The sequence below is a fragment of the Theileria equi genome (genome assembly GCF_000342415.1).
Source record: "Theileria equi strain WA chromosome 2 map unlocalized gcontig_1105316255037, whole genome shotgun sequence".
Classification (NCBI taxonomy): Eukaryota; Apicomplexa; class Aconoidasida; order Piroplasmida; family Theileriidae; genus Theileria; species Theileria equi.
This window is the reverse complement of record NW_004668230.1, coordinates 1891030-1912369: the sequence shown is the minus strand read 5'-3', so window position 1 is coordinate 1912369 and position 21340 is coordinate 1891030. Positions and strand designations below refer to the sequence as shown.

At 34.9% G+C, this 21340-nt stretch overlaps 14 protein-coding genes across 14 annotated transcripts, besides 2 other annotated features; 8 read left to right on the top strand and 6 right to left on the bottom strand.

Annotated features, from left to right (window-relative positions):
- Positions 1–17: 17 nt before the first annotated feature.
- On the top strand, positions 18–1859 carry BEWA_043560 (chaperonin containing t-complex protein 1, theta subunit, putative; the record flags this gene model as incomplete). The annotated part of the gene is made up of 3 exons (XM_004833710.1): positions 18–497; positions 540–630; positions 667–1859. Exons 1-3 carry the CDS (start codon positions 165–167, stop codon positions 1857–1859), a joined length of 1617 nt encoding a protein of 538 aa, XP_004833767.1. The 5' UTR covers positions 18–164.
- A 67-nt stretch (positions 1860–1926) lies between these two features.
- BEWA_043550 (hypothetical protein) lies at positions 1927–3539 on the top strand (the record flags this gene model as incomplete). The annotated part of the gene is made up of 4 exons (XM_004833709.1): positions 1927–2363; positions 2401–3115; positions 3152–3262; positions 3297–3539. 4 exons carry the CDS (start codon positions 1927–1929, stop codon positions 3537–3539), a joined length of 1506 nt encoding a protein of 501 aa, XP_004833766.1.
- A 9-nt stretch (positions 3540–3548) lies between these two features.
- BEWA_043540 (hypothetical protein) lies at positions 3549–3993 on the bottom strand (the record flags this gene model as incomplete). The annotated part of the gene is made up of 2 exons (XM_004833708.1): positions 3549–3913; positions 3945–3993. 2 exons carry the CDS (start codon positions 3991–3993, stop codon positions 3549–3551), a joined length of 414 nt encoding a protein of 137 aa, XP_004833765.1.
- Positions 3994–4212: 219 nt separating this feature from the next.
- Positions 4213–4809, bottom strand: BEWA_043530 (hypothetical protein; the record flags this gene model as incomplete). Its single annotated transcript, XM_004833707.1, has 2 exons — positions 4213–4372; positions 4445–4809. The coding sequence occupies 2 exons, from the start codon at positions 4807–4809 to the stop codon at positions 4213–4215; spliced, it is 525 nt and encodes a 174-aa protein (XP_004833764.1).
- A 632-nt stretch (positions 4810–5441) lies between these two features.
- BEWA_043520 (conserved hypothetical protein) lies at positions 5442–6281 on the top strand (the record flags this gene model as incomplete). Its single annotated transcript, XM_004833706.1, has 1 exon — positions 5442–6281. The coding sequence occupies one exon, from the start codon at positions 5442–5444 to the stop codon at positions 6279–6281; it is 840 nt and encodes a 279-aa protein (XP_004833763.1).
- A 45-nt stretch (positions 6282–6326) lies between these two features.
- Positions 6327–6791, top strand: BEWA_043510 (hypothetical protein; the record flags this gene model as incomplete). Its single annotated transcript, XM_004833705.1, has 1 exon — positions 6327–6791. One exon carries the CDS (start codon positions 6327–6329, stop codon positions 6789–6791), a length of 465 nt encoding a protein of 154 aa, XP_004833762.1.
- A 37-nt stretch (positions 6792–6828) lies between these two features.
- BEWA_043500 (conserved hypothetical protein) lies at positions 6829–7460 on the bottom strand (the record flags this gene model as incomplete). The annotated part of the gene is made up of 5 exons (XM_004833704.1): positions 6829–6935; positions 6970–7067; positions 7107–7171; positions 7206–7294; positions 7334–7460. 5 exons carry the CDS (start codon positions 7458–7460, stop codon positions 6829–6831), a joined length of 486 nt encoding a protein of 161 aa, XP_004833761.1.
- Positions 7461–7541: 81 nt separating this feature from the next.
- BEWA_043490 (hypothetical protein) lies at positions 7542–9065 on the bottom strand (the record flags this gene model as incomplete). Its single annotated transcript, XM_004833703.1, has 1 exon — positions 7542–9065. Exon 1 carries the CDS (start codon positions 8580–8582, stop codon positions 7542–7544), a length of 1041 nt encoding a protein of 346 aa, XP_004833760.1. The 5' UTR covers positions 8583–9065.
- A 224-nt stretch (positions 9066–9289) lies between these two features.
- Positions 9290–9314: a sequence feature (AT_rich).
- Positions 9315–9351: 37 nt separating this feature from the next.
- BEWA_043480 (hypothetical protein) lies at positions 9352–11025 on the bottom strand (the record flags this gene model as incomplete). Its single annotated transcript, XM_004833702.1, has 1 exon — positions 9352–11025. One exon carries the CDS (start codon positions 11023–11025, stop codon positions 9352–9354), a length of 1674 nt encoding a protein of 557 aa, XP_004833759.1.
- A 589-nt stretch (positions 11026–11614) lies between these two features.
- Positions 11615–13092, top strand: BEWA_043470 (50S ribosomal protein L1p, putative; the record flags this gene model as incomplete). Its single annotated transcript, XM_004833701.1, has 2 exons — positions 11615–12585; positions 12623–13092. The coding sequence occupies exons 1-2, from the start codon at positions 11937–11939 to the stop codon at positions 13090–13092; spliced, it is 1119 nt and encodes a 372-aa protein (XP_004833758.1). The 5' UTR covers positions 11615–11936.
- Positions 13093–13129: 37 nt separating this feature from the next.
- Positions 13130–14473, top strand: BEWA_043460 (WD domain, G-beta repeat domain containing protein; the record flags this gene model as incomplete). The annotated part of the gene is made up of 1 exon (XM_004833700.1): positions 13130–14473. One exon carries the CDS (start codon positions 13130–13132, stop codon positions 14471–14473), a length of 1344 nt encoding a protein of 447 aa, XP_004833757.1.
- A 186-nt stretch (positions 14474–14659) lies between these two features.
- On the top strand, positions 14660–17341 carry BEWA_043450 (conserved hypothetical protein; the record flags this gene model as incomplete). Its single annotated transcript, XM_004833699.1, has 1 exon — positions 14660–17341. The coding sequence occupies one exon, from the start codon at positions 14660–14662 to the stop codon at positions 17339–17341; it is 2682 nt and encodes an 893-aa protein (XP_004833756.1).
- Positions 16171–16206: a sequence feature (AT_rich).
- A 22-nt stretch (positions 17342–17363) lies between the features above and the next one.
- On the bottom strand, positions 17364–19492 carry BEWA_043440 (metalloprotease/cell division cycle, putative; the record flags this gene model as incomplete). The annotated part of the gene is made up of 4 exons (XM_004833698.1): positions 17364–18028; positions 18064–18573; positions 18607–18762; positions 18826–19492. The coding sequence occupies 4 exons, from the start codon at positions 19490–19492 to the stop codon at positions 17364–17366; spliced, it is 1998 nt and encodes a 665-aa protein (XP_004833755.1).
- A 155-nt stretch (positions 19493–19647) lies between these two features.
- BEWA_043430 (conserved hypothetical protein) lies at positions 19648–21329 on the top strand. Its single transcript, XM_004833697.1, has 7 exons — positions 19648–20413; positions 20448–20509; positions 20545–20646; positions 20680–20851; positions 20886–20969; positions 21002–21147; positions 21182–21329. The coding sequence occupies exons 1-7, from the start codon at positions 19987–19989 to the stop codon at positions 21299–21301; spliced, it is 1113 nt and encodes a 370-aa protein (XP_004833754.1). The 5' UTR covers positions 19648–19986; the 3' UTR covers positions 21302–21329.
- The last annotated feature ends 11 nt before the right edge of the window (positions 21330–21340 follow it).

The following is a 21340-nucleotide window of genomic DNA, read 5'->3' as shown; positions in this document are numbered from 1 at the left end:
TGGAGTAAAATCCAAAGGGATACAAGTAAAAACATAACATTATCTTTAATTTTATACGTCCTATAAAGTTGCATAAAGGCGGTGACGATAATATATACTTATTTCCTAGTCTTTATGAGAATCACTTTAGTTTGTTATTTTTAATAGATATCGTATAGTCAAACATGTTCACTCACAAATTTGGAGCAAAGGCGTTGTTACGCGATGGAGGAAGATTATTTGGACCCTCAGACAACGCTGTTCTGAGAAATATAGAAGCTTGTGCAACCATAGCTGATATGTTAAAAACTTCGCTAGGTCCAAACAGCATGAAAAAGCTCATTGTCAACCATATTGACAAGAAATTTGTAACATCTGACTGTGATACAATCCTATCGGAGTTAGACGTTCAACATCCAGCCGCAAAGGTTCTGGTCATGGCTGTACAAAGTTTGCAACAAGAGTTTGGCGATGGAACAAATACACTGATGTCTTTTGCTGGCGAATTACTTAATAATGTACGTTTATAATCTTACAACCCAAATATCTGTTGCATTTAGGCTGCTTTCCTTCTACAAGAAGGTGTGCATATTTCCGATATACGCAAGGGTTACGAAATCGCCTACAATAAATTTCTGGAACTGGCACAAGGTTTAAGATATATGAATAATAATAATATAATTACAGATGAGGTAGTTTATACCCTAGAAAGTTTTTATTCCAAGGATGAAGTATATACTGCCATCCGCTCTTCTATTGACGCTAAACAGATTTCAAACTCGGAAGAAATTGGAAAACTGGTTGCAAAGGCTATTACCATGATTATGCCACCAGAAAAAAAGAAATTTGATCCAGAAAATGTTAGACTGGTGAAAATATTTGGTGGATCAATATCACAATCTTCCGTACTAAATGGGATCGTGCTTATGCAAGATGCCTCCGGATACGTCAAAAAAACTGACGCTACAAAAGTTATGGTACTAGCATGCGGATTGGAATTTTCTGGTCCAGAAGCTAAAGGAACTGTCTTGATCAACAATGCTGCTGAGTTAATGAATTTTACCCGTGGAGAAGAAAACCAGATGGAAGACATTATAAGACGTATAAAAAATAAAAATGTTGGTTGTATCATAGCAAACGGCTCAGTATCGGAAATGGCTCTGCACTTCTGCAACAAATACGATATTCTCGTATTAAAAGTTACGTCTAAATTTGAATTAAGGAGATTATGCAGATCTTTGGGAGCGACTGCTTTAATAAAGCTTACAGAACCACATGAGGATGATTTAGGTATTGTGGAATCTATTAGAGTCACTGAAATCTCATCTAAGAAAACTACTGTTATTCATGCTAGGGATTGTCGTATATCAACAATAATACTCAAGGGGCCAACAATGGGTATATTGGACGAAATAGAAAGGGCAATAGATGATGGATTAGCCTGTGTAAACTCAGCTATTAAGGATCCAAGATTCCTACCTGGTGGTGGAGCCTTTGAAATAGAGATGGCGAGGCAACTTAACAAACTATCACAAACAATCCCGGGACTGGAGAAGTATGCGGTCGCTAAATTCGCTGAATCATTCGAATGTGTACCAAAAATATTGGCTTCGAATGCAGGGCATGATGCTACGCTCGCTATCACGGAACTTTACGCTGGGCATGATTCCGGAAACAAATATGCGTGTGTAAACATTGATATAGGTTCTATAGTTGCAAATGCCAAGGAATTATCCATTTTTGATCACTATGCCTGCAAATTATTCACAATGAAACTCGTATATGAGTCTGTTGCTACAATTCTCTCCATAGATCAGATAATAATGGCCAAACCCGCCGGAGGCCCCAAACCAAAAGCTCCGGGTCCTCCTGACCTGTAGCGTTATTATTTTTACACAGTAAGCTACATATTTTTGTTTATGTATTTGCTTTTCTCTGATAGATGTGATGGGCCTTGGTGAAAAAGACAGTCCGAGGCCGAATGTACACTTTACCTCTGAAAGTCCGAGTGTATATAGATACGATGCGTACTCACCAGATTATGATTTTATAGAACCCTATTTTGCAGATAATGGAGACAGCATAACTGAATCCGCGGATTCTAAAGAAGGAATCTCATCGGATCACCCGAAAAGAACAAATCCCTCACTTTTCTATGATTTTTTGGATCATGTTATAAATATATTAAGTGATGGAAGTAGATTCAATTGTGTAAGAGATAATGACGCAGTGGTTTGTTTCTCGTGCAAGCCACTAATAAAAATATTATCCACTTATATCGATATTACCACCCTCGAGGATATAATCAAACAAAGAAACACTTTAGGTATTTGTGGATATGTTTGCTGTAACAAGAAACTACCAAGTGATCGTCTAGATGAAAGGTATTGGAATACAAGTCCGTAATACGTATTTATTCAGGAACCGTAAAAAGTCAACGTACAAGATAGATTTTGCCTCGAAAAAGATATACAAACGCTCTATATACAATTCTTTTTGTTCAGCTAGGTGTATTGATGATAATAAAATAATAAATACTCTTGTTTCTAAATCCCCTGTAGAAACTGGAAATATTACTCCAAGAGCTATACGCTCCGTTGATAACTCACTAATATTAAAACTGCACGATGATGTCATAAACCTTCCAAAATGTATGGGTTTGAATGCAACAAGTCTCTTGTTGGCATCCGTTGATATCAATTCAATAATCACGGAATGTGAATCCAAGTATCGCATGGATGATATTATTATCAAGGAGAACAATACAGATGAGTTATACCTTCCTCAAAAAAATGATACTATCGAAACCCAACCTGAAGATAAAAAGGATAAATGTTTGCTGTTGAATTATGACTTCGAGGACAACGAGAAGTTTGACTTTGTACCAAACTCTAGTCCTGACCCTACTCTTGATTTGAAGAGTAATGACGAAATATATGTTAACGAGAATACAGAAAATTCGCGCGATAATTTTAACAAACATACCGTCTATGTAAAGCCGGAGTCACCTAGAAGTAATCACTTGTTTGGAAAGCTTAGTATATTCTCAATGTTATGGTACCTCCTTAGCAATTATATCACCGATGAAACAAAAGAGTTACTTAATACAGGCTTTTCAAAACATTCAAAAAACGAGGTAGCTTTAAAATGTTCTCATATCTTAAAATTGCAGATGTTTCCAACGGCGTTATACGATGCATGTATGAGTTTTCTGTCAGAAAATATCGTTAAAATTATGGATGTACCAATAAAAAGGTTGCTATCTACGTTTAATACTCCTAAGGTAAGTCTGCACAGGTTGATATACGCTTGTTCAGAACCTACCAAAATTCGACCAGGACGTCCAAAATGCTATTGCCGCTTTCATACTGCACACTATACTGAACAATCAACAGTTTAGTCGCATAGGAGGTTATGACTCCAATTTTGTGGACTACTCTTTTGTAGATTTTGAATTAGACTCCCTATCCCATAGTATAAAGGATTTTCTATTAAACACTTGTCTTCTAGATAATGAATCTCTCTTTATCTTATCAGAATTAATAAATGATAATATTTAACTAGTTTATTTATATTTCCTTGTATTTTGTTGCAGCAGATTTGAAGAACGTGTTCGTGGAAATTACTCCATGTCTACATGTTGGTGGAAGCTCCAATGCTAAAGATTTGCTCATTTCACTTCCAGCAGTGTTAAAATCTGCCAACGCATTATCATACTTTACAAGCTCAGTATAGCCATAAGTTTTATTTAATTGGACTGTAGCTTGAATGTAGTTAGTGGATAGTTTCAAAAATGCGTTATATGCTGAAGTATCCATTATTCGAATTAACGGAACCATGAGGTCCTCCTCAAATAATTTGAATAGACCCATGTAACTTAATACCGATTTTTTATCAAATTCCATGGATGGACTTTTTATTGCTTCTACCAGTTCTACATTTTGTTAATATTTTTAATGCATTACCTGCTGATTTGATATGTACCACTGAGGCCAAGTTATAAAAACCTCCCATTATACATATTATCATTTTTTGTATCCTGTAGTCATCGTGGATTAGTGTATTCGTAAACATACTGTGCATATATTGGTTGTGTATAATTACTAATATCGTCCAACCACCTATCTATTTCATTAATCAGAATACACTCTCTTTTATAGAGGTAACTGTTAATCTTGATGAGCATAATTCTTTGGTAGACTTGGATCTACAGCGAAACTTACATTACTATTATTAGTTTACCTTATCCTTTGTATATTTGTGAATTAGCATGTGTATATGAGAGATCACTGGTATATGCAAGCTGAATCCTTCTGTTATACTCAGATCATTTTTGTTGGTATTTGAACTAATCTGTCTACTAGAAAGTGGCAAAATAGCTGTTGTATCCTTACTATAGAAATAATTTTTAGCAGAAGGGAAACTTTCGTGTACTCGGCAGATTTCAGACGTAAATACAATACACTTATTCCAGACAAACTTCATCTCTTCTGAGCCGGGTTTTGCACCTTCGTTTTTGTCATTTAGTTGTAACAAGGAAATCAGACTTGATACCTCACTTGCACCTTTCATTTCACGAGCAGTTATTACTGGATGAGTTTCTACTCTAGGGGTGCCATCATACCTTATACTCCTTAGCATATCCCAATACTCTGAAACTTCTACTAATATGCCACACTTTTTTGAGGCCTTGTTGCAGCAAAAATCAGTTTTATATTTCAGATAATGGCAAATATTATCTCCACAATTGTTTAGTAGTACTATTTTGCATATATTGTTTTTGGAACTTCCATAAATGTTAACGTACGTTTTTGCAGGTATTGAGCACATTTTATCTAGGTAATGCATATTTTCATTATAACTTTGATCTAGGTGTTTTGGTATGATATTACCATCTATGCTCATAAAACTGATACATGAAACTATGGTATATGCACTAATTACTGAGGTTAGTAGAACTTTTGAGTAACAAAACTTCATAGTAAGACCGGGGATATATTACCAATTATATTTTTTTAATCTGTTGGATGCGAAAATTTCTAAATGAATGAAACTTCCCTATATCATAAAAATGTAGAACAATGGTTTAAAATTTATTTTTGTTGCTGAAGGAACACAAAGGAATCTGCCGAAAGGATCATTTTAAGAGACAATATTTTGTATTTCTCCAGGAAATTACAGGGTATTTCTGGAAGTGAATCAGGAATGAATTAGAAAACTGGAGTTACTCTTGAAATATTGATGTATCAACTCCTTGGACAACATTGATATTTAATTACAGCTATATTGGCAATCCATTATGGAAACCTAGAAGAGGTTAAATTTAATGTTTTTGCAGGTATGACAGTACTTTACATTTTGGAGAATTGCTATTCTTCTAGATCGTTCAAAGGATCACTACATTTATGATCGTTCTGGAGATCACTGCGGCTTAATCTATTTTTAAGACGATATGAAGGAAAATGACTATTGACCATCCAGAACTTACTAATTCTGAGAATATAAGGATCAAGGATGATGATAAATCGTGGTTTAACCAGATAAAACTTTACAAACGACCATTATTACATTTTAACAAGGAATACAATGACATTTATATAACAAATAAGGTACCACTGTGTGTTTACTATAAAAGAGCAATACAATTACTGAGATGGCGCCTTTCTGACTTATTTTCTCTTGCGGAGAAGGAATTCATCTCTAAAAACAACATAAATCCGAAAACAGGCTCCATAGCTAATAAAAATGGCATTACATTAGAATATACCAGGCAATATCTCCACAGTAACAGCGTTTTGTATAGCGCCGATGCCCGTATCTCACCGAAAAAAAAATGCGACGGCGCTCTTTCCATTTACGCTGCAGGGTCATGCATAACCAGGGCTCTATATCTTCTACAAGATATTTTCGACTATGTTAGATGTGTTTACTTGGAAGGTGAAGCCAAATTGAATGGCAAAGTCACGAATATCGTTTGTGAAGGTTGTAGGAGAGCGACTGAACCAAAATTTCTTAAAGAATCAAAGGAAAACACAAATAATTCAAATTGTAAAAGCTGTAAGAAACTAGTAAATGGCTATTTGGAAGATATGATAAGGAGAATCATTGATGTTTCTGTAGACACTGGATCCATTAAATGCGTTGATGATGTATGGAAATTTGAATCGTTCGAGGAAAACTTGGAAACTTTTCCCAAGTTTGATTTATTTTCCTCTTCTGGTGCTAAAGTTACTACTTTTGAAAGGCAACGCATCATATCATCAATAAAAATCGCTATAAACATTCCTACTTGCTTGGATTAGTGGTGGACGGGAATTTGTAGTTTTTGATAAGATTCGTTTATGCGAATGAACACTCAAAGTGCTAGATCCGAGCAAGTTGTGGTTGTTGACGCTACAACTCCAGAAAATAGGGACCGTGGATGTGACCTCAAGAATACCAGAGAAAAACAATACCTATCCTATTACATATATTCTGATCACAGAGACTTTGCGTTAAAAACGCCTTTTCATCTTACTGGACCGAATTTTGAATGCCTACTACCAAAATTCTATGCTAGAAATACACACGAACAAGAGGATGAACAATTTTTTTTGCATGAAAGCTCCGGAGAAATGGCGTCACCAATGATTGTAAATCACGAGCTGAAGATTTTTAATTTGGACGTTGACATTGGCAGGACATTTCAGTGGAGCAACTGTGTCTACTACAATGACAGTTTTAGCATCGACAAGAATGCAGTCTCAAAAGGCAAGAAGAAGCAACACAAATACAAATTCAAATTGCCTCATTTTCTGAGGAAATTAATTTAGATGCCTAATTTCTAGATTATCTTGGTGAATATACTTGTTACTTTTTCCATGATTTGCTTGAAAGTTTCTGGACTTTTATCCTGGGCATTTTGTTAACTAGAGGATTATTTACCTTTAGATTCAGAGCCGCAATCAGAGTTATTCCTGTAGAGTTCCTATCAGAAATATAATAACATACTTTGTGGAGAGTATTTTTCGATCTTTCCGGAATTTTCCAAACACTTCACTAGGATTTTAATGAAATTTCTACCATAAACTTGGTAGTATTCTTGAGTCCTGTAGATAAAAGATTTATTTTGACCAAGATCATCGTACCTATCCCCTAATAGAACACTGACGGACGATACATCTACATTTGAGGGATTATTATGAGTACATAGCTACGGTTTATTGTCGGTGTATACGTAGAATTACCCATGTTGAGATATTCTGGTCATGAGTCAGGAAAAGTTGCCATGAATCGGAGAATCTTATTACTATTACATCGTATTCTGTTTTAAACCCTATTTGTTTGATATATAATCCGTAAGTAGCGACATTACCTTCTTCACTGGATCTAACAACAAAGGTATCCTTGTATACTAGAGGAAATTCCGGAGATTGGTCAAGATCCACTCCCTTCTTTGGTAGAATATCCAAATTACCCACTTTATCTGCAAGTGCATCCATTCTTACGAATTATATTATGAGAATCCCACGTCAGATGGGAGGGGAAACGATGACTAAGCAAATAACTAGCACAAAAATTTATTACAATGATTTAAAGTGCCTTTCTGCACTTGTGTTATAAAATTTTCTCGATAGTAGCTCTGATTCAACCAGAGTATATTCTGGAATCCATCCATAAACGTCAGTGGAGTTCGGGTTCATCATTTTTACGTAAATCCAATCATCACACCTAGCGATTAACTCTACTTTATCATCTTTTTTAACACTAAGCGTATTCGCAGAATTACAACTTTCCGAATTCCAGACGTTATGCACCGTTGCAATTATATGTTTTCCCTTTGACTGTATAATCCTGCTATCATTTGAGTAATGCATATCGTTCATGTCCGTAGTATCACTGTCATTTGGACAACCCGTAGAGTTTATTGAGTTATCTGAAGATTTATTGGACCTAATAGAGCTTGAATGTTTTAAAAGAGGATTTTCTGAGGTTATTGAATGGCTTGTACTAATGCTAAAATGGTTGTTCAAGTACGTATTGTGCTTAGGGAGATCCTTTCTATATACTGACTTATGATCCATTATATCAGCGCTATACATATCTCTGGTTGGGGAATTTCTACTATCACGGCTTTCCATGGGTGACGTGGAATTATCCGTATCAAATGATTTATTGAAGGACATTTTCACAGTCCCACTACCATCGGAATATCCAGAAATTTCTGTAACTTGGGAACTCAAATAACCGTTTGTGTGAAATCCACCAAAATTGTTTTTTGACTTTTGCAATCCATTTTGATAGTTGATGTTGGTTAATCCACTAGTATTTACAGGTGTTATATCAGACCCATTAATGTTACAATCTGAAGTATACGAATTCCAATTTTGGTTCTCTTTATCGAATTTTGAGCTTCTATCGGGAGACTTGTTAAATTTATTTAAGTTTTCATAATTTAGTGTGCCTAACATACTATTCCATAAACGATGACTTGAACTTTCATTTTCATCAAAGAATGAAAAAATCCTCGGAGGTAATATTTTATGCCTAGACGATTTGAGAATTTGCGAAGCCGAATTGCCCGAGTAAGGCATATCGGATTCCAGCGTATTTGAGGAGCCCATCTTTTCAAAATCCAGAATATTACCTATTTGATCATTATATTTTACAAATATCAAGCTCAAAATCTCTTGCCTATGGACCTCTTTGCAAAATTGCGAATAAACTTATTTTACATAAGACTACCATAAATAGATTCGGAACCCTAGGTAATTAAGTGACACGCTAACCTGAGAATACTATATTGGCGTATAATTTGAAGTAGCCTTGATATTTCGCTAGATAAGTTGCATAAAAGCGCTTTGGTTGGATCCGTTAAAGTTGTATGAATGTAAATAGAACTTCCGGTCTTTTTAGTTATAACCGAGAAAGATTACAAGAATCGCGTAATTATTTTTAATTTACAATGATGATATGTATGAATTGACCAACGATCAAGATTCTCTCACGATATGATAGAGTTATATCAGCGGAGGGACAAATGAATCAAATATTTACAAGTATAAAAATGAAAACCAATGATAAGAAGTAATGTATAACGTTTGACCAATACGCATATCTTGGTATACGCCATCTAGGTCTTACCCAATTCTGTAAAAATTCATCTATCTGTCGTACTCTCACGTTCACACATTATAACAAGTTCTTGAACGATTTCTACTTATCTTCAACTATATTTTCGGATTGTTCATTGATCCGGGCTCACGAACACAGCTAACTTTCTAGGCAATATGCACAGGGGCGACAGGGTAGAATTCTGACTACTTTGAACATTTAATATTTATATTTATTATTTTGTGGATGTAACACATGTTTAAATACCATGTTGCCACGTTAACGCCCATGTTTGGCAATACGACATTGTTTGGAGATTGGCCTACCATATTTTGCCCATTCTGTGTCTTGGAGATCTTTATTCTCATCCTTTACCCTCTCATATTCTAAGAATGGATCCATGACATTATGGCGGTCATGGTCCTCAATATCAAGTCTGTAAGTGGCCTGTTCATGTATATACTTCTCTATCTCCTTAGTATATTTGTCTATTTCTAGAGGTAATATCTTTGATTCCCTAGAGTCATTAAATACATTGTACACATCATTCTTGATGGGCTTTAATTTTTCTACCAGTGGATATTCAAACCAGGGCTTGGGTATGCACTTGTTCGTATTTTCAGTGTGCGATAGATTATATCCAACTGTTGTAAAATTTCCATAATTTTCACCTCCAAATGATACTATTTTGTCATGAAGAAGAGCATATTTTTCGCTTACTTTGGACAATTTGATGAGATGGTCTAGGCTGCATTCACTTATATTCTTCACCTCAATTTTACTATCCATGGTGTTAGCGAAGAGTTCTTCGCAAGTTTCTATACCTGTGTTGCCTTTGTTGGTTATATCAGAAGTATCTTGTGCTGATTGGAGATCCACGTTATTACTAACTTCCTCATTAACAGAATTTGATCTTGCACCCTTGGAAGAGCCGAACAATACATTACATTCGTAACAATCTGACTTATTCTCATTGACGTTTTTTAGCTCTAGACTTCTAAGTTCCTGTAGAGTAAGATGTTTGTATTTTGAAACGCTATTCCTATATTTGTGCTCATTCAGATCTTCTTCTATTGCATTATCCTCATCACATTCTTCATCATTTAAATTGATCGTAGGCTTGGCGTTCTCGTGGTTTATATCTATGTCACTATTTTCTAATCCTTTGAGACTATTGGTATGCTTATTGTAAAAACCTGATGGCATATTTGACATAGTACCAATAATGGGAATTTCGTCTTGTTCTGTTGAATTAGATGATTTATTGACATTTATTGCCATAATGGAACCATATTTGTCACACTCATGTGATGTATCATTCGTACTTATAATATATTTATTGCGATTTAAGGTTGAATGTGTATTGAAATCTCTAGCTTCTTTATACCCTTGGAATTCAATTGCAGATCCAGTTTCATCCTCAGATAATAATTTGGAATCTTCAAACGTCGTTGATTTAGCATGTACACAGCCACTAATATCATTTTCATGATATAACATTCTATTTTCTCTGGGTGGCCTAGCATTTCGTGTACTGTCCTCAGTATGATTATTAGAGACTATACGGGAGATTCTAGCTCCACTGCGGCGACTAGATGTTTTAATAGAGGAGTTACTTAGGTTGACCTGATAATCCGCTCTAACGGTATTTAGCTTATCTTGGAGTTCTAGTGTTATTTTATTCAGGTAAGAAATTACCGATTCACCACCAGAAGTACGTGATCCTATGCTAGAAGTTACATCATTATGTTTGTGTAATCTATTTAAGTCTAACTCAGGCACAATGCCTTCGTCAATTTCTCCACCTTCAACACTTTCTACCTCTAAGTTCATGTTCGATATGCCATCTGATTCGATCTCTTCTTTCCTCAACCTTAAATCTGTATATGAGATTGTTGCGTTGCCCACATTTAAATACAAATGACGACTTTTATCATCTATTCTAAGAGTCATTGAGATCACTCAAAGTAATAAGATGTTCTGAAATTAGATAATATACAACTTCTTACGTATAATTTTCAGGTACTAATGTTTATGATGTGGCAATAGGCTATTAAGCATAACCTAGGAGTATGTATTAATATCTTCTTAGAAACATGTGTTACATTGCACCCGTGATAGGTAATAGAGACAAAAATTTAATTGATTTACATTAGCATCACTTTAATATCGAAATGTATGAACACATTGTATGAACCTTTGTGTACTAGTAACCTGTTTGATAGTGTTGGTGTGTGTAGAGTGGATACGGTCATACAATTTCATATCTTGGGCCATTAAACCAGTTCTCTCAGCACATATAGATCACATCTTATGTTATTATTACAATATCAAAACTCCCCTCATGTTATGCGAACCTCGTAATGAACACTATTCAGACGCTCGGTAGAAGAGCCTCCAAATTATTGCACCAACAAACTCTAGATAGTTAAATGATACGCTAATTATGCATTGGCCTCTTTTACATTATATAGTCATTTCCTTAGGCATTTCTGTCTACACGCCGGAAGGATTCTACATCATACAGGGAATCATTTCATGATATTATGCACATGTTAATTGAGTAAAATATCTTATATATCATCTGCAGGTATGCTGCAAAAAATGCAGTGGCTACTCGAGATTATTAAGCTTTTAGCTCTCAGAGTGTTTGGTAATAACGGTTTCATATAATGATTATTATATTATCGTATAAAGAGGAATTAAATTTGGAAGGCGATAAAGTTCAATATAAGGAAATTATATGTATTAATTTTCAACATTGCACTATTATACTTTCCACTACTGTAGGCAAGTATTTCTTACACTCCCTCTATAGAGTTCACGTCTTATATCTTGCAATATTTTACCAAAATGGTTGAAATATGCTATATTTATTAAGTTCTGTACTTTATTTTACCATTGTAGTGACTTATATAGCGAATAAACATCAATACTTTCTTGTTCACTGTTATTTGTTTTCAAATTATGATTACATTTCAACTAATAGACCTCCATTAGCGAAATCACCGCTAATATATGCCTCAGATAACGTTTCAGTAAGAAGGCGGCCTAAACGTCCAAAAAATAAAGTTATTACTCAGGAGGAGTTAGATATATTTGTAGAGCAAGCTAGGAACACTAATTTGCCAGAAAGTGAAATTAATGAATATTTGGCAGATTATACTATAGAAAAGTCGGCTAAGAAAGTAAAATCAGCGGATAAAGCTAAAAGGGATAGCACTCCAAAAATTTTACCAAAGAGATTAAAGAGACACTTGTCTATATTACCAGAGAAACATGTTGAATATAGGCTCGAAGAGGCAATAGATCGCATAAAAGTTATAAGTGGATGCAAATTTGTAGAGGGTTTAGATGTTGCAATAAGGATTCCGTTGACTAAAAAGAGATCTAGATCCACAGCGGGTAGTTATTCAAAGCTGATTACGCTGCCTTATCCTTCTTTAAAATCTAAACGCTCTAAAGTTGGTGTTTTCGCTGATAAAGATATATGTGAAGCTGTACTAAATTTAGGTTTGTATCTGTATTCTAGTTTATATTTACTCATTAGGATTTTCTAACGTATCTTTTGCCGGAGGTGTTGAACTTATTGAGAAAATTAAGAGCGAAGACAAACTTCCTGATGTGAATTTAGTGTTGTCGGATGCAAAAACATTTCACAAATTGTCAATTATAGGGAAGTTGCTAGGAAGACGAGGGTTGATGCCATCCATTGATATTGGCACATGTATGGAAACTAAGACAGATATTTTGGAAAGAGTTAATGATATTGCTAATAAAAATACCTTTGTTATGAAATCGGATAAAACGGGTGATATTAAATGTAATTTTGCCGACGTTTCAATGCCTACAGAACAAATCCGTGCAAACTTGTTGGAACTTGTTAGAATATTGAGAAAGAGGAAGCCTCCTTATAGTTCACAGAAATTTATTTCAAAAATCTTTATTTCTTCTTCTATGGGTCCATCGTTTATGTTAAGCACTAAGGAAGTTGGTTCCGCTAGAGGATTTATAAGGTGACATAGTACGCTTATTTATTGCGCTTAATATACTAAATATGGCGGATGAATTAGATGGATTGCCGCTGATCCAATATGTTGGAGTGGATCGTATAACAGTGGATTATTCTTCATCAGTTTCTCCATGGCTACTAAAAAGCAAGTATTATAAACGCAATAAACGTTTATATCACAGGGATATACCACTTGAATCTCCAAGAATTCTGCCGGTTTCTTATTATTCTGGATTTGTAAATCAATATAATGGCGTTTGTAACCACCTTGCACACGCAGCTTCCAACAGAAATAAATTCCCCAACGTTTCACTGAAATGGTTTCCTAATGGTAAGACCCTACTTGCAGGTACTCAGGGAGGAAAATTTATCATGTGGAATGGTACCACATTTCAGTTTGATGATATAAAGAGATTTCCTGTGGGAACTGGGAGTGTAACATGCATTGAATGGTCTCCATATGGAGATTACCTTATAGCAGGTGATGAATACGGCAAACTAGCTCTGTTATCTCCAGCATTGAGCTTATTAAATACCACTTTATATGAGGGTTTGTCTAATCCAATATTAGACATATCAATTTCCCCCAATGGAACGAAATTGTGTGCATGTGCAGATACATATTCACCACACATATGGGACGTTCAACAGTGTGAACTAGAGGGTTTGTTAACTGGTGAAAATATAGGATCTACCAGTGTAACCTGCCTACAATGGCATCCGTATAAGTCACTCATAGCGACTGGGAGTAGAATAAATGTGGTTTCCTTATGGGATCCCTTGTCTAGAACACAAATTTCGTCTTTTTATGCTCATAAGGCACCGATATGTAAAATATCATGGAACCCTGCTGGTAACACTTTTATTACGGCTGGGATAGATGGGCTAGTAAAGCTTTGGGATTTGAGATATCTGAAACAGCTTTTGGTATACAAGATCTCTACAGCTGCGGAGGCTGCCATACCGATCATAATTGGACCAAATGTTCTAAAGACAAATAGAATCGTTACTATGCCGACAAGCTTGGCTTGGAACCCTGTACAAACTAATATATTTGCAGTTGGAGACAACAAGTCGCGAATCATGCATTTCACAACGGATTTTACAGATCCAGTTTCAGAGGTAGATTTATGTCAAATAGAAGATCGTCATACTAGTACACTCGCAATGGATTTTCACCCATTTGGTCATTTGTTAGCTACATGTTCAGATGACAAGTTCGTAAGGTTTTGGAGTAGATCTATGCCTGGTGGTGACAACCAGAAGTTTATACATGCCAAAGATTTAAACGAACCAGATCATGTCAAGTATTTTTCACTCTCAAGATTTAATTTTAAAAATAAGATAGATGTAGATGAACTTCCATCTGTAGCTAATTTTGATAAATAGTCTACATATTTACCGTTGGAGTTCCACGTCCCCAGCTATTTGCTACGGCTGGTTTATTTTCATAATTTGTTTTCATTAATTAATAAGCAATGCGCCTAAACAGGAAATGTCTCTTCGTGCTTTGCATTGTTGCTGTGAAACTCATAATCTTACTGGTAATTTTGTTAGCGACACTGCTTCGTTAAGATGCAGAATTGGTATCCCATTGGAGATGAAAGGATACGAAGGGAAAGTTGGTCTGTATCACAATTAAAGTGTTCTGAAGGGGATATAAAGGCTATTGCCCCTCTAGGTACTCTGATTGCTATAGTGTCTAATACCTCCAATACACATTCAGTCGGGGATAAGGATGCCAAGAGTGTTTTGAGAATATATAGCGGCTCGTGTAACTTAGTAACGTCTGTGAAGTGGTATATTCGTGTAGAACACATTTTAGCATTGCAATGGACTGAAAACTTAGAATTGGTTGCAGTTTCCGCCAATGGGTCAGTGCGCGTTTACTCTGCTCACGGTGAACACCTGAGAACATTTGAATTACACCTATATGGGTTATCTGGAAATAGTCAAATAGACCCTAAACACATAAAACTACGATGCTGGGGTGATGGAATCGTCTATTTAAATATAACTTCACAGCTTCTGTACATACAAAGGGGGTTTGATTCTACCTCTTACAGGCCCATATCTTTGCCAGACTTTGCTTTGACGATTACAGCAATAGGAATAGTACCTAACAAAAATTGGAATGATGTTATTATAATATTTTCTACCGAAAATGGGACATCCTATGTTAGGATGGAGCATATCATGAAGTGCACGGATTATGATACTTTGAGTTTTTACTTACATAAAATCAATCCATGCTCATATACTGACATAGTTTCTTGTTCATATTATTCAGTTGATGGAAATTGTTATGTAGCATTGGGTAATAGAGACAACGGGGTTATCGCATCTCTATCATATTGTGATACGAGGTTTACAATATTATGGGAGATAACAACAGGTACATATGTGGATTTAGGTATACTAAGTAAAGGAATACTTGTAACTGTTACTTCTAGCGGAATAAAATTCATTTTAGATGCGGTGTATGAACTCACATTTAATGTAAGAGCTCTCTGTATAAGTAATGAGATTGGGGGTGGAATACGTTTATTTTCACAGAATTCTATAGAGTTTTATGCTGTAGTTAGTGATGAGAGTAAACATTTATTTTTGACCGAAAAATATCATCCCGCAGCATCTCTTATTAAAGCGTTTGACTTATTTAAAAAAGGTGATCCATTATCTTATGAGTCTCTTTACTCCATAAAAGATTTTGATGGTGCCTACGGTGTATGTGTGAAAGCTGCCCAAGATGAATGGGATTTTGATTTATGCATACGTATTATAGAATGTGGTCTTTTTGCAAAGTCTCTTAGTTCCACCTTTACTAGAAATAAGGTTATTCATAAAAACTTACCAGTTGAGGACGATATAAAAACGCAAAATGATATATCACACCAATACGAAATAAATTCTAACACTTTAATAAATCATTTATTGGTAATAGCATATTTACGCATAGCAAATGCTATAAAAGAGAAACCAAGCTACATAAAAACAAATGTTTATCAACTTGCATCTTTGGGTATTGAAAGGATGATTATAATTTTAACATCACTAAAATGTTACTTTTTGGGAATACGCATAAGTAAATTTTTGAATATTAATTATAATAGTATTTTATTGGAGTGGGTACGTATGCGTGTCAAACTTGGCTCACATTTGACTGACAACGAATTGTATGATATAATAATAAAGAGACTAGAAGATTACGCAGGAATAGTACTTTCTTTTTCAGACATTGCAGAGGTTGTGTCTAGAGAGGGCAGAGAAGCATTAGCTTTGTCGATTTTGGACAAAGAAAAATCATCTATTAACCAGTTTAGAGTATTGTGTAAATGGAATCAACTCTCTAGAGCTGCAGCGGTAGCTTTGAATGAAGGTAACCCTTTACTTATGAATTACATAATATTAGAGGCTCAGAAAAACCACAATTTACTAAATATCATTGCACTATCTAAGGAGTATACTTTGTTACGCAATCTTTTTATTAAGCAAAGCCTTTCTTCTGAAGACAATAGTCAAATACAGCCTTTCTATGAACATACTAACGATACCTTTAACGCTGGGTTACGTGCTTCAATACAAGCAATAGGCAAGTTTCACAATAAAAGTTATGCTTTTGGGACTGACCGTCTTACCATGGGTGATAAAGATAAAATGAGAGTAGAGGACTATAAGGAGTGGTTATCTTATGCAAATGGATTTTTTGGTTCGTCCATTAATGAAGAAGCGGACACTCAGTCAGCAATCGAGGATTCAGCATTTTGGCACGAATCGATCAACAATAAAATCACCCTATTAAACCTCCAAATGGAATTTCAAAGTAATAACGAATCTTTGGGAAGTGTTGTAGGTCTTAGTTTGATTGAAACTCTATTCAAACTTTATAAAGTTGGTTTGTTCAAAGAAGCACAACTGCTTGTAAATACATTCAAAGTACCGCCAAACCAGATACATTGTTGTAAACTTGTGGCATTGTATAATTCTCATAATATCAATGAGCTTATATCAATGGTGCAAGATAAAAGTCTTATATCGCATTTTGTTTTTGTTAAGAATAGTCGACCTTTCGCCGATCTAATAATAGAGTCGTTGATATCACTTGGTGCATCATCATTTTTGGACCCTGTAATAAATAACCTAAAACCTCAACAACAAACATATTGGATAAACCGCATTAATAAAAGAGGTAAACCGGACTTTAAGGAGGAAAATGTAAATCTCTTGAAGTCATTTGGTATTAAATTCTGGCAATAGCTGTTTAAAAATTAACGTTTATTTATGTTTTCGATTCATTTTTGTCGAGTAAAGCTCTAATTTCTTGGCCTGTAAGTGTCTCGTGTTCCATTAATTGTGTAGCAATCAGCTCGAGTTGATTTCTGTGCTCTCTTATTATGCTTTCTGCCAATTTGTGTGCATCATCAACCAAAATTTTAACTTCCTGTTCTACGATTGTGGCAGTATCGGTTGATAATGCCCTATTGCCGTTGAGATTGGTAATAGCACCAATTCTTGTGTAATTTATGGGACCCAATTTCTTGCTCATTCCCCATTCAGTTACCATTCTATATGCTAATTCTGTCGCTGCATATATGTCGCTGGATGCTCCTGAAGTAACATTCTCTTTTCCGAAAACTAGTTCTTCAGCTATTCTTCCACCCATGCATACAGCTAATCGAGCTTTCATTTGCGCCAGTTTATAGCTGGATCGATCTCCCTCTGGTAGTTGTTCTACAAAACCTAGTGCTGTACCCCTTGATATTATTGTAGCCTTATGAATTGGATCAGCATCTGGGTAAAGATAATATGCCACTAATGCATGTCCAGCTTCATGATATGCAGTCATTTTTCTTTGCAATTCTGGTTGTATTAACTTTCTTTTTGAACCTATTGAGACCTTATCACGAGCTTCTTGCATATCCACAATTGCGACCTTGTTTCTTCCTAAAGAAGTCCGTACATATTATTAATTTCCTTACCATCTTTTACACAATTTAAAGCAGCTTCATTAACCAAATTTTTTAAATCAGCACCAGAGAACCCAGGAGTTAACTTTGCAAATTCCCTTACATTTATTTCATCTTTGTCATACTTTACATCATTCAGATATCTTTTCAAAATGGCTTCTCTTCCGTCGAGATTTGGCAATGGTATGTGTATTATTCTATCAAATCTTCCAGGACGAAGTAAAGCTCTGTCCAATGTGCCTATACGGTTTGTTGCAGCCAATACAGTTATCCCAGTAGAAATGTTAAAACCATCCATTTCTACCAGTAGTTGGTTCAATGTTTGATCATGTTCACGATTTTGCCCACTAAATGAACCAGAAGCTCTCTTTGATCCAACAGCATCAATTTCATCGATAAATATTATACATGGTGCCGCTTTACGTGCCTTTGAGAATAGACTACGTACCCTTTGGGCTCCTTGACCAACGAAAATTTCGACAAATTCTGGACCGCTTGTATATATGAATGGAATGCCAGCCTCTGTAATATAGTAGATATGTAAATATTTCGTACCTGTGGCAACTGCTTTTGCTAGCATTGTTTTTCCTGTTCCTGGTGATCCTACAAGTAGTATACCCTTAGGTATCTTCGCTCCAACATTTTTGTATAACTCTGGATGTTTGATAAATTTTACTACCTCAAATAGATCTTCTTTAGCATCATCAATGCCTATAAATTCATGATTAATATGAATATAAACTTTATAAATTTACAAAAGTGGAGTAATCGTACCTACAATATCTTTAAAATATACTGGGTCTAAAGTTAGTGTTGATTTTGGCGGAGGTGGATTCTCATTTGTTTTAGGGGTTTCCCTTTTTGACACGTCCTGAGTCTTTTTAGATATAGGTACTTCATCAAAGTCTCTGTTTTTGTCAACAAATAGCCTTCCTATCAAGCTTAAAATTAATAATGTTACTAGTGCTCCGAAAGCCAATCTCAGGGTATAAAACAGCATCAGCTTGCAATAATACCAAATAACAGAAAAGATATCATACGCCTTATATGAAATATCTACAAAAAGGCTAGCTATTGTGTTAAACCACTCGCAAAATTTGCTGTAGACCGAACTTTGATTGTTATTGGTATAGTAAGAAGCATCAATACTTTCATAAGGAACTGTTCCTCCTGTGGTTTCTCTATAAACATGGGCTGATTTTGGTGTGTTTGTGTTCAAATTATTGTAATAAACCTGATTATAGCCACTAGATAAGCCTTGAAGATGTTCATTCTTAGACGAGGTATTAGAAGGAGTATATAGGTCATTGTTCAAAGCGTCATAATTGAAAAATGATTGAGATGCACCTTCATTATTGTTATTATCATCGTCAGTGAATCCATGTCCATTGTAATGTGAATTTATCACGAATGGAGCACCGTTGGATGTGTTAGAAAACATTTTTGGAAGAAGAAAGACATTTATAACATAATGAAATAAAATTGCTTATATTTACACATTTGAAAAGTATTGTTCCACTTATTGGTGACCATATTTTGTGGAATCCAAGACAGGCACCCACCACATTCAAGATTCCTATCCGCTGGAATTCGCTCATAACATTTTCACGTCTTTCAGAATCCCAACTTTGTAATTTATGCAATAATAACATTATTATAATGTGTGAGTATAGCGAGAACTTATCCATTTTGAATGATTGTTGGTGTTGTTTGTTTCGAGTTTCTAGCACAATTCTTGGAAATATCCTTTGTTCATCTATTGTAGAGAATATATTTTAGCTTTTGTATTAAATCTTCAATGCTTACGAAAATATTTGATTTCTGGGTTTTGGGTATCTACACACTTTCAAAATTCATAATACCGTTAGAATCCTAATATAATATTAATTCCACTTTATATTATACCACAAAGCAATATAGCATCTCTTCATTAAGATGGGTTACATACATCTCCAATGTATAGTCCGAAGGTTGAACATTAGTAGACTTTGTAGGCACGGGATTACGAATAGTCATTTTTCGTGTAGAACTTGCACATTTAATAAATATATCTCCACATATTCAACCTTAGTAAGCAGAGGATTTGGTACTGAGAATAAGAAATCTGATGAGGTTTCTGTACTTGCAGACATTGATAAATTTACTATTTATGAAGTTGAAGGGATTAAGAATTTGCAACATGTAACTTCTTCATGCCTGAGAAATTTAAGATTTTCAAAACCGCAAATCTTCGCTTTAAATGTAGATAAATCAAAGGAACAGAAAATGATGGATGTGTTGCTAGCTTCTGGTATAACATGTTTTAATTTAGGGTCCGTCGACGTATTATTGAACAGATTATCTGCTTCTAAAAGAAGCAATGGTATACCTTTGTTTTGACTATACATATCATTTAGGGTTTGTTGGACTTTATGTTCACTTGGATGATTATTATGATAAATGTTCGTTATTCAAAGAGGTTAGCATCATTCACACAGCATTAAAATATTGCAGGACATATTTAATCACATTAGAACGGTGTGTAATTCTATTTTTTTTTTGGATATAACTGTATCATATCAATCAAGTTTCGATATAAACAAACTATCAAAAATTGTATATAATTAGATGTTTAACATTTATTTTCAGATCGATTTGGTATGTCCTACCGTAATTAGATTCAATAATGGATTTTTAAGATCTTGGAATAATTCTAGATTTGAATTTATATCCTCTAAAGAAGCTTCCGATAAGACAACTTTTTTGGTTGAAGCTTCTCTTTCTTTATCAAAAGTATATGGCTGTACAGTAATATGTTCAAGTAAGTTTAATATTCCATTAAATCAGATATTAAGGTGGACAAATTGCAATTGGAAATCACGGTATTATGGAGGTAGCATTCTTCCCGAAGTCCCCAGATATTTTGTCTAAAATATATGGTAAGTTCTCAGCAAGCATATTACCTGAATAGGATATGATGTTTGCTCTGGAGCAATTTTAGCTGCTTTTGTTGCATTACATGGTGGAAACTCAATATGTCCGGCTGTTGTTGGTAGCCATGGACTAGAGTACATTCATAGCAAATCTGCTGAACAATCTTCTGGACCAGGAACAATGGTATGATACCTTTTATCAATACATTTTATTATAGTTTTATAACATTATAGATCAGATTTATAATCTAACGATGGCACCAGATTCTATACTTGTACATGATTCGAACGTAAAGTTTTGGAGATGTGAGTATATTGAACAATATGCAGAGACATAGTTAAGGAAAGCACTATGTTTATACATTAAAATTGAAGTA